The 12733-nt window shown below is 59.9% G+C and overlaps 2 protein-coding genes across 4 annotated transcripts; one reads left to right on the top strand and one right to left on the bottom strand.

The window, feature by feature from the left end:
- Nucleotides 1–904: 904 nt before the first annotated feature.
- CDK5 (cyclin dependent kinase 5) lies at nucleotides 905–5098 on the top strand. Its single transcript, XM_032840199.1, has 12 exons — nucleotides 905–1039; nucleotides 1698–1786; nucleotides 1879–1946; nucleotides 2106–2166; nucleotides 2264–2320; nucleotides 3000–3095; nucleotides 3240–3314; nucleotides 3496–3592; nucleotides 3776–3845; nucleotides 4445–4505; nucleotides 4608–4688; nucleotides 4820–5098. The coding sequence occupies exons 1-12, from the start codon at nucleotides 1003–1005 to the stop codon at nucleotides 4904–4906; spliced, it is 879 nt and encodes a 292-aa protein (XP_032696090.1). The 5' UTR covers nucleotides 905–1002; the 3' UTR covers nucleotides 4907–5098.
- A 1078-nt stretch (nucleotides 5099–6176) lies between these two features.
- ASIC3 (acid sensing ion channel subunit 3) lies at nucleotides 6177–9966 on the bottom strand. Of its 3 annotated transcripts, XM_032840197.1 has the most exons (11): nucleotides 9433–9966; nucleotides 8535–8685; nucleotides 8201–8328; nucleotides 7857–8058; nucleotides 7683–7739; nucleotides 7432–7579; nucleotides 7079–7170; nucleotides 6897–6976; nucleotides 6728–6799; nucleotides 6490–6548; nucleotides 6183–6357 (listed from the first exon to the last, which is right to left on the bottom strand). In XM_032840197.1, the coding sequence occupies exons 1-11, from the start codon at nucleotides 9964–9966 to the stop codon at nucleotides 6279–6281; spliced, it is 1602 nt and encodes a 533-aa protein (XP_032696088.1). In that variant the 3' UTR covers nucleotides 6183–6278. The 3 variants fall into 3 exon arrangements, with proteins under 3 accessions (XP_032696087.1, XP_032696088.1, XP_032696089.1); XM_032840196.1 differs by lacking the exon at nucleotides 6490–6548 and having other exon boundaries at nucleotides 6177–6357; XM_032840198.1 differs by lacking the exon at nucleotides 6728–6799.
- Nucleotides 9967–12733: the final 2767 nt, after the last annotated feature.

Raw genomic sequence — 12733 nt, forward strand, 5'->3', positions numbered from 1 at the left:
TGCAATCATGAGACAATTAGAGAGGAGCGCAAGAAAATCTATAATCATCTCCTTAAGGGATGAGGTCAAGGCTGCTCCGAGCGTAGCATCTGTCTGTACTGCTGTGTGTTGAGGGCGGTAGTCAACCTGCCAGCCCTCGGCCACACCCTGGCTGACTCCAGTGGGCCGGGGTTCTCCAGGCCGGTATGGAGGGACGCCCAGCGTTCCAGCCAGCTTGCTTCGGGACGTCACAGTGTTGCGAGCAGCTGCAGTCGGGTGGGCTCCGGGACGACAAACGGGGCCCAAAGGGCAGACAGGGGTCTCTGGTGTACGTTAAATCCAGAGGCACACCTGCCTCTCTTCCCAGCGCTGTGGTTCAGCTGGTCCCCGCGAAGTCGTTATCAAGGCATGGCTCAGAGCCATTCCCCAATCAACACTGAGGTCTCCAGATGGCCTGAGGAGAGGTGGGAATCCGTATTGCTGTTGTCAGGAGGTCGTTGGAACCCCGACGCCATCAGCCGGGTCAGAGAGCACCCATCCGGGCCGGGGATGCAGACTGACAAACCCCAAACCCCAGAGGGCGCCCCACCCCCACCCTACTGCGTTCTGGAATGTGTAGCCCCAGAGAGGCCCTTTGCAAAAGAAGGTTGTGATCGCAGAAAGGAATAACAAGAGCAGAGCACACTGGGAGCCGCGGCATTACCACGGTGAGGCCCGGAAAGCGGACACGCGATGCTTTCTGGGACTTGAAGTCCCAGGTTTTCCTCCGCGGTCGAACCGGAGTCCTGGGAGGCGAGTGCTGCAGAAAACCTCCGCGCAGCCTGCTGGGAGTTGTAGTCTTCCTGTGCCCAATGCCCCTCATCTTGCTGAGAAACCTGGCTCTCCTTGGTACTACATGCCCCAGAAGCTCATGCGCAGTCAGGAGGGCGGGGCAGGGCCGGAGGCTGGGGTGCCGCCTCCTCTGCAACGCCGGGGCCGGAGTCTTAGAACCCAGGGCCCGTAGGGGTCCCCGCGGCTGCTGCGATGCAGAAATACGAGAAACTCGAGAAGATTGGGGAAGGTAATGGGACTACGAGATGTTCCTGCCAGATCTTCCTCTGCAGACCCTTCGGCGTTCCTTGCAGCGCCGGCTCCTCTACCGTCAGCAATACCCACAGGCTCCGACCTCAGCACTGGCTGCAGCCTTGGCCCCGAGCTCAACACTCCTTGCAGACACCTCTCCTTCCCGTTAGCATTTCCCGCAGAAGCCCCTTCCCAGCCTTAGCACTTCCTGAGACCTACCTGCCGACCTTAGCACTTCCTGCATCTCCTGCCCCAGCCTCAGCACCACTGGCAGAGCTTTCATCCACCACCACCGCCCGCACCCCCAGCCTCAGTGGTCCATGCAGACCTCCGACCTCATTTCTGCCGGCCCTCACTTTTCTCCCAGGCCTGCTCGCTATTTCCAGAACCCCCGGAAGCAGCGCCTTTATTACTGACTTCCCTACGCCGGCAGCTGCAGCCTCTCCCTGCTCCAGACACCCTTGAGCTGTCTGCAGGCACCTTCTCTGCCCCCACCCTCCCTCGCAGAGCTCCTCCATGCTGAGCCTTCACGCTGAATCTCGCTTTTTAGTCCTCCAGGCTTCACAAATACACTCCCACGCTGCCTGTTCCCCCGACAGGGACTTCCTGGGACCCTTGTCCCATCTTCATCCTCACCCCTGACCTTCTTCCCCCAGGGACCTATGGAACAGTATTCAAGGCCAAAAACCGGGAGACCCATGAGATCGTGGCTCTGAAGCGGGTGAGGTTGGACGATGATGATGAGGTAGGACTGGAACCTCAGGGCCAGGGAGGGGGTTGAGGGCCCAGGCTGGGTGGGATGTGACTGTTGCCCGCCCGGCCCCCTCCCATGTGTAGGGAGTGCCGAGTTCAGCCCTTCGGGAAATCTGCCTACTCAAAGAGCTGAAGCACAAGAACATCGTCAGGTGTGTAGCTGGGCAGGGTCCTCCTTGCCTGTGTGGTCACTTGGAGGAGGGGGGCTTCAGAGAGGGGCTGGGCCGATACTGGGATCAGGGTTGGGCTGAAATAGGGACTTGAGGCTGACATTTGCAGACCTGCCTGGCTGAGTCCTTCCTCCTTCCTAGGCTTCATGACGTCTTGCATAGCGACAAGAAGCTGACTTTGGTTTTTGAGTTCTGTGACCAGGTGAAAGGGGGATTCGGGGGACAGTAGCCTTGGGAGGGTACAGGGGCCCAGACTGAGGTTAAACTCTGTCCCGTTCCCCACCCCCACCCCTTTCTAGGACCTTAAGAAGTATTTCGACAGCTGTAATGGTGACCTGGATCCTGAAATTGTGAAGGTGAGGGGCTGGTGTCTGGGAGACTCAGGGAGGCGGGGTAGGAGTCTGTCTTCAGTCTACACACTCTGAGCACCAAGTTCAGGCCCTGAGCGGGGATAGGCTGGAGTGTCTATTTCTGTCTATTTCTGTCCTCCAGGAGCCTCCCTATTTGCAAGCATCTTCACATGGTCTCTTTGATCTGACAGTAATACTCTGCTATCAGTGATGTGATTTGCACTTGAGAGATGAGAAGATGAGATTCAAAGAGATTCATTCATTCATTCAGAAAATACCTATTGGATTCTTTGCTTTGTGCCAGGCACTGTTCTAGGCCCAAGACCAAGTGCCTTGTCCCAGGTTCCAGGGGAAGTAGTGCTGATTAATAATAGAGCATAATATATATACTGATGGCTCCGGGGTGTGTGCTTACTCGAGGCCATGTAGGGGAGAGATCAGTGCGGGAAGGTAGGAAGGCCCACTAGGCTGTAAGTTCCAGAAAGATTCGGATCAGGGCCCCTGTGCACTGTTCACTTATTAATACCTAGCCCAGTACAAAGCAGGTCCTCTATCATCGCTGAAAGATGGGTGGGGTTTTGAGACAAAGCAGAGGTGAAGAAGGGAGCATGGCCCATCGAGGGGGGAGGGCAGCTTCCTATCCAGAAGGTGTGATGCCCTCCCCTCCTCCTCCCTCCCCACCCAGTCATTCCTCTTCCAGCTGCTGAAAGGCCTGGGATTCTGTCACAGTCGCAACGTGCTGCACAGGGACCTGAAGCCCCAGAACCTGCTCATAAACAGGGTACCTTCTGGGGAGAAGGTGGGAGATGGGGCAGGCTCAAGTCACAAGTGATGAGGGGAGCCATGCCGGGAGGCGCAGGCAGGAGGCCTGCCCTGAGACTGTTGCAAACCCCTCTCCCTCTCCCTGTCCCATCCCCACCCCCAGAATGGGGAGCTGAAATTGGCTGATTTTGGCTTGGCTCGAGCCTTCGGGATCCCTGTCCGCTGTTACTCAGCCGAGGTGAGCTGGGGGTGTGGGGTGTGGGATATGGGTTTGGGGGTGGGGATCCCCTCCGAGCAGACCACCTTCATCCCCTTCTCCAGGACCCAAAACATTATTCTGCCCCATCCCCTGCCCCTCGCTGAGCCCCGCCTCCCCAGTCCTCTCAGCAGGGGGTCGCTGTGGGTGGGGTCTTCTCCAGGTGGTCACGCTGTGGTACCGCCCACCGGATGTCCTCTTTGGGGCCAAGCTGTACTCCACATCCATCGACATGTGGTCAGCCGGCTGCATTTTCGCAGGTGACACACTGGGGGTCTGCAGAGCTGCTTCCTCTCCCAGTCACGTGGACAGATAGGGTCCGGAGTGTCTCCTTTGGGGAAGGGAGTGAGGCCCTTGGGGATGGGGCTAGAAGGCACAGAGGGCACCATGGGAAAGAGGGCTTCTTCGCATGTCTCCTTCTTTCACACCTGCTCCTCTCCCAGAGCTGGCCAATGCGGGGCGGCCGCTTTTCCCTGGCAATGACGTAGATGACCAGTTGAAGAGAATCTTCCGATATCCTTTGACATTTCCCTTCCCCTCGAGCTCTCTAAAGGAGAGTGAGCGGGGGAAGGCACCTGGCCGGCTCCATCAGTAGAGGATGTAACTCTTGATCTCAGGGGTCATGAGTTTGAGCCCAACGTTGGGCCTAGAGTTTATTTAAAAAAAAAAAAAAAAAAAAGGAAGGAGAGTCAGGAGCTCCTGGAGCTCCAGAGTGCAGGGAGTGAGGGTGGCGATGGGCTGGGCCAGGAGAGGGTGTGGCTCTGGGTGAGGGGATGGAGGGCAGAGGGCTGACACCCTGATGTTCTCAGGGCTGATTGAAGCCAAGAGCATGCTCCTCCAGCTGAGAAGTGAATCCTTGGGACAAAGGACCCCAAAGCAGCCACAGGATTATTTGTGGGCAGAGGAGGGGGTGACTGGGTCATCAGGAGCAGACATCAGGGTTGAGGTCAGAGTATGAACGTGTGAAAAGTGCCTGGCACGCCATCTCTGTCCTGAGCAATGGGATAAAATGAGGGGACTGGGGATGGGTATGTGAGGGACCCCCCTACCAGGAGGGGAAGAGCCCCTCACCTGCCTCTTTCCACCTGAGTGACCCTTGACCACATGGACACACTTCTGGGGACACCGACTGAGGAGCAGTGGCCTGCCATGACCAAGCTGCCAGACTACAAGGTGGGATGGGAGATGGGGGTGGGGGGACCTCTTTACTCCACAGCTGTAGCAACTCCATGCCCCCATACCTCTGGTTTGACTCTCCCTGCCCCCCCTCCCCAGCCCTACCCGATGTACCCGGCCACAACGTCCCTGGTGAATGTCGTGCCCAAGCTCAATGCCACGGGGAGGGATCTGCTACAGGTGACCGAGGGCAAGGGTAGAGGGTGGGGTCCACAGACATTTGTGGGTGGTGGAGGGGAAGGTTGGGGGGGAGGGGGCTACAGGCGGTTAACCCAGCCCGAACCCGCCGCGCCTTTCTTCCGTGCCTTCAGAACCTCCTGAAGTGTAACCCCGTCCAGCGCATCTCAGCAGAAGAGGCCCTGCAGCACCCCTACTTCTCCGACTTCTGCCCCCCGTAGGTGCCAGGACCTTGGCCAGGCTGGGGCCTGGCCAGTTGCAGCCTCCTCCCGGGAGGGGAGGAAAAGCAGGGGAGGCACGGTGTGCTGAGCTCCAGCTGTGCTGGGCCTGGCCGGGGTGGCAGTGCTCTGGCCCGTGTTTGTCACTCCCTCCATGGACTTTATTTAATTTCATAAATTGGCTCCTTTCCCACAGTCTGGCTGATGTGGTGGTAGAGTGGCTCCGAGGGGGGCGGGCTGGGGCCGGGGTCTCTGCTCTGCCTTAGCGCCCTGCTCTCTACAGCCCTGCTCCCAGCTCAGACCCAGCCCCGCTGTCCAATCCTAACTCCACTGCCCGAAGTGTCCTGAGACCGGGTGCTGGAGGCTCTGCCCCCACCCCGATGGCTGGGCTCGGGGGCAGCAGCACCCCTGCTCTGGTGCTTATGCTGACACCTTCCCCCCTTGCTCCCTCTGCCCAGAAGCGCTAGTCCTGAGGGGGTAGGCAGCCAGTGTCAGAGCAAGGATGGGTTCCCACCAGAATGGGCAAAAGAGGACCGGGCCTTTCCCTCATGGTTCTCCCTATCCCACCTGTACATTCCCCAGCCCTCCCTTTTTCATTGCCACCCCCCTTCCCCCCCGCCGATCCCCAGGGCTTTAGGCTGGGACAGGAGAGTTCCAGAGATGTGGTGAGATTAGGAACCCCCCTTCCCCAGTCCCCAGTTTCCCATATTTGGGATATAGAGAAAGAACAGGGACAGTGGGCAGTAGTGAGGTGCATTCTTACTGGCAGGAGTGGGAAGGGAGGGTTAAGGTTAGGGGGAACAGCTGGGGGGACAGCTGTTCCCATGGAGACGGGTGGTGTGCTGGCCCTTGGTCCCAGATATGAGAAAAGAGGCCTGATCTTGCCAGCAGGACAGCAGCTTGTGTTCCTGGAAGTAGGTAGTTCCTCCCGTCCTCTCCCTGCCTGCTCCCCCTACTTCTCACCAGACTCTGCGGCAGAGCCTTCTTCCAGCCGTTCTCCAACATAACTGCCTGCTCCCTGACTCCTCTCTGACTTGACACCTGGCTTTGGGCTCACTGTCTCAGATGTCATTCTGATGAGCCCATTCACACGGAGCTGCAAATGACAGGTGCCATCTTATCACTCTTCTCCCAGAGAGATTTGCGGTGGTGGACTGCCACTCACCTGCATCTCAGACACTGCCCACTGGATGCTGGCTGGCAGAGGTCTTCTTGGGCCTGAGTAGGGCTGACAATTGGCCTGACTTGTCTGCCGTAAGAGAACCAGCGAGGCTGAGGCACTAGAACTTTATTTGGGGTGAAGACGGCAGAGACATGAGCAGGCAGGGCCCGTCCTGGATGTGAGGGTGCAGCCCTGAAGACACAGACAGCAGGTCTAGAGCCGTGTGACGAGGTAGCAGGTGCGGTGGGAGGCAGACAGAGTCTTGGTGACAGCACAGGGAGGAGTGGGAGGCCTGGTGGGACCCAGACCACAGCGCTGGGACAGGAGGCCTTGTACCCACTGCCTTGCCCTCCTGAACCTGAATGGCACCCTCTAGATGGGACCTGCCCCTCCTCCCTTGAAATAGGGGGCCATTTCTTGTTACCTGGGGCCCAGGCTGAGGTGGGGACCTTGGGTTCGGTGGCTGCCCAGCCCTTCCTGAAGCTGTGGGAGGAGGGAAAGTGTCAGAGGTGGGGAGGAGTCCTCCCTCCCAGGACCAGCCGAGGTCACTGCACGCTCCTCCCCCACCATTCTTTCCTCAGCTGGGTGGGGATGGTGTTCTAGGCTTCAGGGGAAGGGCTGAGCGCCCATGTTGGAGATGACAAAGAAGAAGGGATAGTTACCAGATTGGTGCTAGAATGCCTTTGGGAGTGCTTTCGGTTCCAGAAGTATCCCAGGACCCTGTCCCGGAACACCTAGGGGCAAGCAGTGGGGGAAGTGGCCAGTGCACACCTTGCTCCAGGTCCTGTGGCCTGATTCCTTTCCCCTCCCCCAGCTGGGGCTCAGGCCCACCTCACAGAGGTAGTCCAGGATCTCAAGGATGGTGAGCAGGCTGGCTCCGATGAACAGCCCCATCTGGCCCCCAATGTCACCTGCGGAGCCCAGGTTACCCATCAGCTCACAGCCACCTGCCCTGCCCACACCTCCCCAGACTCCTGGGTGCCCTGTGTGGGCCCCAGCGCGGACGCACACACCAAGCAGTTCCGACACGTCGTAGGCCTTCTTCTGCTCCACTGTCTCATAGTTGAGGGCCTCGAAGAAGATGTCCAGCACCAGCACGTTCTCTCTGGAGGAAAAGAGGGCAGGAAAGCTCTTTGGACACCCGCTGGTGCCGGCTGCTAGGAGGAAACAGGTGTGCGACCTGCTTCCTGTCTGGGACTCCTTTAAGAGCCCTGGGACCGGCGTCATGGACCCCGTTTGCAGGAGAGACGGTGTCAGAAGGTTAAACAGTTGGCCCAGAGGCCCAGGAGCCCCGTGGTGAAGTGCACACTGGTGTGCCACCCGCGTGTGTGCACGAAGGCTCGCCCCCCCCGCCGGCCCGGCTCACGCGATGTAGGCCTCGCTGCGGTTGTGTTTCCGGGCCAGGAAGCGGGCGGAGGCGCGGCTCGGGATCCGCACCATGGAGAGCTCCTTGGCGTAGCGCGTGCTGGCGCACGGGTTGGGGCAGGTGCACGCGTCCTTCCGCAGCATGGCGTCTAGGGACCACAGTCGCCTGGGTCAGGGCCACCCGCCCGGCAGGGTCTGGGTCGCGGGCGGAGCGGAGCAGGGGCGGGGCTGACGGAGAAGTTCTCGCCTTACCGAGCGCCGGGTTGGCGCAGTCCTTGTACTGCTGGGGACTGCACACTGGCGCGCCGCCTTGGGGTGGTCGGGGAGGAGACGGGGGAGGAGACAGCTTCACCAACTGCCCCCCTCTAGGCCCCTTTGCCCCGACCCGACCCGGAACCCCCTCCTCCGCCCCCACCAGCCCCTTACCAGGCATATGCATCATTCGGCAGCCGCACTTCCGAGCCACATAGCGCGTCTCACAGGCTAGACGACACCCCATTAGACTATAGGGAGAGTGGGGGCCTGGGCTGGGGCTGGGGGGACCCAGGGGATCCGAAGGTTCCAGCTCAAAGTCGGAGTCCAGAGATGCGGAGCTGCAGTCGCCCCACGGTGGTGGCAGGAAGCTCAGCTGTAGTTGGTTAAGGAAGCACCAGGTACAATGTGGGGGTCACCTTGCTGGTGCGCAGAGGGGTGGGGAACCCCCTGACCCTCTGAGGTGCTGTGGGCGGAGGAGGGGCTTGGGGGCCTTGGCGGGGTGGAGGTAGGGATACTTGCTGCTGCTGGCAGGACACAAAGGTCTGGTAGCCAGGGGCTGCCCCGAAACCCAGCTGGTCGATGGTGGGCGGCTCCTCCTGGCTGTGAATCTGCACTCGGATCCCCACCTCAAACGGGGTCTCCTCTGCAGGGGAAAGGGGACCCTGAGGCCTGTGTCTCAGGACACCCCCTGCTTCAGTCCTCCCTCCCCAGGATTGTGACCCACCAACCCTGGCCCCTTTTCATGGGAAAGAATGTGCTCTGGGGCCCTTCCTAGTGCCTCCTCTCCCTCCCAGAGCCTTTCGTACCCCAACTGCGCCACGCTTCCAGCCTGACCCATGGGCCCCATACCCATGTCCCTCCACACGGGCAGATACTCATCCTGTTGCACATCCAGCATGATCTCCAACCCGTTGCCCATGCCGCCCTTGGGAGTGGTGAGAAGCTCTGCCCCGTCGGCGCCGGAATTAAAGGTGTAGCACTGACCCATCCGGGTGAAGATCTGTGGGTGAGCAGATACGGGACAGACCTCACCAGCATACAAGGAGCCCAGCCAGCCCTTCCCCCCAGGCAAACATGAGAATGACGAGACCTCTCCTCTCCCTGCCCTCCATTTGGTCTCTTTGACCACTGAATCCACATCTCAACACCCCAGTTCGTCCCTCATACTGGCACATAGAGTGGGACCCTCATCGGTTCCCATCACTCCAGCCCCTCCTCCCCTTCCCCAGCCTCCCATTCCCCAGCCCAGTGCACAGCCTATGGGACAAGTGTTTCTTTGGAGAATGGCAAGAAAGGCAGTGCGTCTCGGTTGCCCTCCTCCAGAGCTAGCAGAACATTGGAGAGGTAGAGGGAAAACAAGCTGACTCCCCAGCACAGAGGGCTCTTCTGCCCTAGAGCAGTCCCACTAGATTCCCCCCAACCCCCAGGAGCAGGGTCTCCTCGGACCAGAACTTGGGCCTAGAGCCAGCCTGGGTGAGTGCCCTGTGCTGGGAGCCATGACCTTGCACACTGCGGTCCAGCTGAGTGACAGGGAGGGGACCCCAAGGAGCACAGTCTCCTGGGCTGAACAGAAACGCCCTGGTGGGATGGGGAGCTGAGGCCCGGCTGGAAAGGGAAGGATCCCTGGCATGGGTGTTAAGGTCCCTGGCCTTGGAGGAGCCTGGGCTAGCAAGACTGGGGATGCCGGGTCCCGGATGGACAGGGGCTAGCCGGGTGCCTGGCAGTGCCGGGCTCGTGACCAGCTCACCACGGTGAAGTTCTCAGGCCCGCACGGCCAACCTCGGTAGCGGCAATCCAGCAGCATGTCCTCCAGGCTATGCCCGGCCCTGGCGTACAGTCGAGCCACGTCGAAGGTGGAACTGGGCATGAAGCCGGGTGGTGCAGGGGGCTGGCCCAGGGCGCGCAGGAAGGCGGCATGGTCAGCGGGCTCCACACCCAGCAATGCAGGCCCAGCCCAGTGCAGGTCGTTGGGTGTGAGGCGCGAGCGGCGCAGCGGGTTGATGTTGCACAGGGTGACGGCGGGGAAGGTGAGCCGGTGACTTTCACGCTCGTCCAGGGCTGTCTCGTGGTGGAACTCCCCGTAGTAGCGCACCCTCTCAGCCACTTGGTAGAGGAAGGCGGCCAGTGACAGGAGCACGGCGGTGGCCCACAGCCCTCGGCGAGGCGTCAGGCCCCCGGGGCCAAAGATGTGGCCCAGCCCGTGCAGGGTGCAGCTGCTGGCGAACACGCGGATGTCCGAGGCCAGCCGCCGAGCCTCCTCTGGCCCGGGTTGGGGCTTCATGCCGAAGCCCGGGGCGGGGGACACTGAGAGGGCCGGGAAGTGGTGATCAGGCTGCAGGAGGAAAGAGGGTCAGTCTGAGGACCAGGAGGTGCTGAGAGGATTCGGGTAGCCAGGTGGGGGTCACTGCGGGTGAGGCGAGGGGAGGACAGGGAGGGGGAGAGGAGCCCAGACCGAGAGCTGAGGAGGCGCTGGTGCAGCAGGTTTGGCTCGATGGTCTCCAGGAGCAAGCTGGGGTTCCACGAGGCTCAGCGCCGGACTGGGGCTCCTGGGGCTCAGCGGGAGAGACCAGGTAGGGCGCAGCTGGTGTGGAAAGCAGGGGCTGCTGTGCTGGAGGCTGCTCTGCTGAGCTGGAGCTGCCGCAGAGGATTGGGTTACAGCAGTGTGGGGGCCGGGGGCCCGCGGAGCAGTCTGAGGGGCAGGGAAGGTCCCTGGGGGCCCAGGCTGAGCCATTAGTGCGGTGAGTTGGGGGGGGGGGTGCGGCCGTGGAGACCAGAGGCGCCAGCAGAAAACCGCAACAATCCCGGGTAAGGCTTGAAGGGATCCTAGAGAGAAGTTGGGGCTGGGGGTGCCTTAATGGCCCTTCAGACTCCCAGCTGCAGCCCTTATGGTTGGGTTGAGTGTCCGTTGCTGACCCTGGGCCCAGTCCCTCCTTCCTTTTGCTTCTCCTCCCTTCGCACTAACCTCACTCAAGATAATCTGTTCCTTTAGAGAGAGAGGAGCTGGCTCTTGACCAAGCTGGAAAGCGGTGGGAAGTTTGGCGCTGGCAGGCTCCTCTTTTTGAGCCCCCAGCAGGCCACACTGGACAGCCAGGCCTCTGCACATCCCATGCCCGGGGAGTGGTCTGTCTCCAGGGACCCTCTTCCCACCTCTCCATGCTGAGGCCCTCCTGGCTGAGAGGCTGGGCTCTGCCAATGTGGCTGTGGGCTCACCTGCCCCATCCAAGGCCTAACATGGATGCTTACCTGCCTCCCTCCAGGGAACACGGGTGCCCTATAATTTCACATCTTTTTTCACTTAAAAACATATTCTGCATGCCACATAATATCTAGTATCTGGAAAACTTCCCCTTTTTAAAAAATGGCTGTTTGGTTCCATTATGTGGATGTACCAATGTTCATCCAATCCTATCCCTACGATAAATACGGGGGTTTCCAATCTTCCACTGCAAACAATGGTGCTCTCAATAGCACTGCACAGACGTAAATTCCCAGAAATAGAACCACTGGGTCAAGAGGCAGCGGTATGGGTAGTTTGGTAGATACCACAAGGTTCCCCACTGCGGGAGTTCCGCACTCCCGTCAGAAACAGGGCAGGCAGTGTTTTGCAGTGGGGTGCTATTCTTTTTCTTTCCTTTCTTTTTTTTTTTTTTTTTTTGAAGAAGGCTCCATGCCTAGTGTGGGACTTGAACTCACAACCCTGAGATCAAGAGTTACACACTCTACCCGCTGAGCCAGTGAGGTGCCCTTGCCAGGGTTGGTTGGGGGGGGAGCTTTCCTAGAGGAAGAGATACCGTGTCCCTGATTCAGCTGGGGTGCCTTGGGCCTAGATGACCTGGTAATGCTGGCCTTGAGAGACCAGAGTGCGGCATCTGGTTGAAGACGCTGCAGATGGTCCGGGGGCGGGGGGTGATGGGCTGGGTGAGGGTTGGACTCCCAGCAGCTGGAACAGACGCCTCCAGAAAAGTAGAGCGGCCATCTGCAAGGTTAGGACCGACTGGCCTGCAGCAGGGGGCTGAGGGCCACAGGGGTCAGGCCAGACATCCCACGTAGAGCACAGCTGGGGCTGGTCATCATGAGTGTCGGCCCTGCATTTGGTTAAACGCTCACCTGCCTCCACGTATCTGAGAGCCGGGAGATGCTGCATCGTCGGCCTGAGAGAACAGGCGCTTATCTCCGATAATTTATTTACCGAAGCTTTTTTCTACTCCATCTTGTGGCACAAAACGTGTGAGGTTGCCAGGTTTACATTGTCGGGCTCCTGGCCGGGAGGGGAAGAAAGTTTGCCAGCTAACCACTATCACACCGTGCTGCCATCACCTGTCCTCCCGACAAGACCGCAGCTCCTCGGGGGCAGGGCCGTCCTCCTCCCCGTCACAGGCCAGCACACGCCATAGGTGCTTCATGAGCGCGTGATCTTGGAAGGAGGAAGTAGCTAAGTTTACTGTACGGATGTGACCAGCTTCTGAGGCTGTAGCATTGTCAGTCTGAAGTATTTTACCACAGATTATCCCGTTATCTTTTAAAGGATTTATTTGAGAGAGAGAGAGAGAGAGAGCGAGGTCATGCACACGCGCACGCACGAGTGGGGGGGGCAGAGGTAGAGGGAGAATCTCAAGCAGCCGCTGCCTGTGCTGACCGTGGAGCCCAACATGGGGCTCGATCCCAGGACCCCAAGATACACCTGAGCCGAAGCCAAGAATCAGACACGCAATCGACTGCGCCACCCCGGCGCCCCGCAGGTGACTCCATTTAGACTCTTAAACTCTTAGGATGAAGTACAGCAAGCATGTGACCCACGGCGGACAGTGGCAGGAGGCGAGGGCGAGGCTGAGGCCGCACGGCCTCCCAGCTCACCGCTCCCACAGATCGCACTATTTCCTTAGCTGGGCGGGGGAGGGTGCAGGCTTTGGACAGGCCTTCTGAAGACGTCAGAAGAAACCTGGAATTTTCTCGGGCGGCAGAGGCTGGAGCTGGTGGAGCAGGAGGAGCTCGCCTCTGCTGCCTCTCCCTCGAAGGAGGTGCGGGCTTGGCTACAGGGGCTGAGGCTG

This window comes from Lontra canadensis, unplaced genomic scaffold (genome assembly GCF_010015895.1).
Source record: "Lontra canadensis isolate GAN:19392208 unplaced genomic scaffold, GSC_riverotter_1.0 scaffold111, whole genome shotgun sequence".
NCBI classification, from domain to species: domain Eukaryota; kingdom Metazoa; phylum Chordata; class Mammalia; order Carnivora; family Mustelidae; genus Lontra; species Lontra canadensis.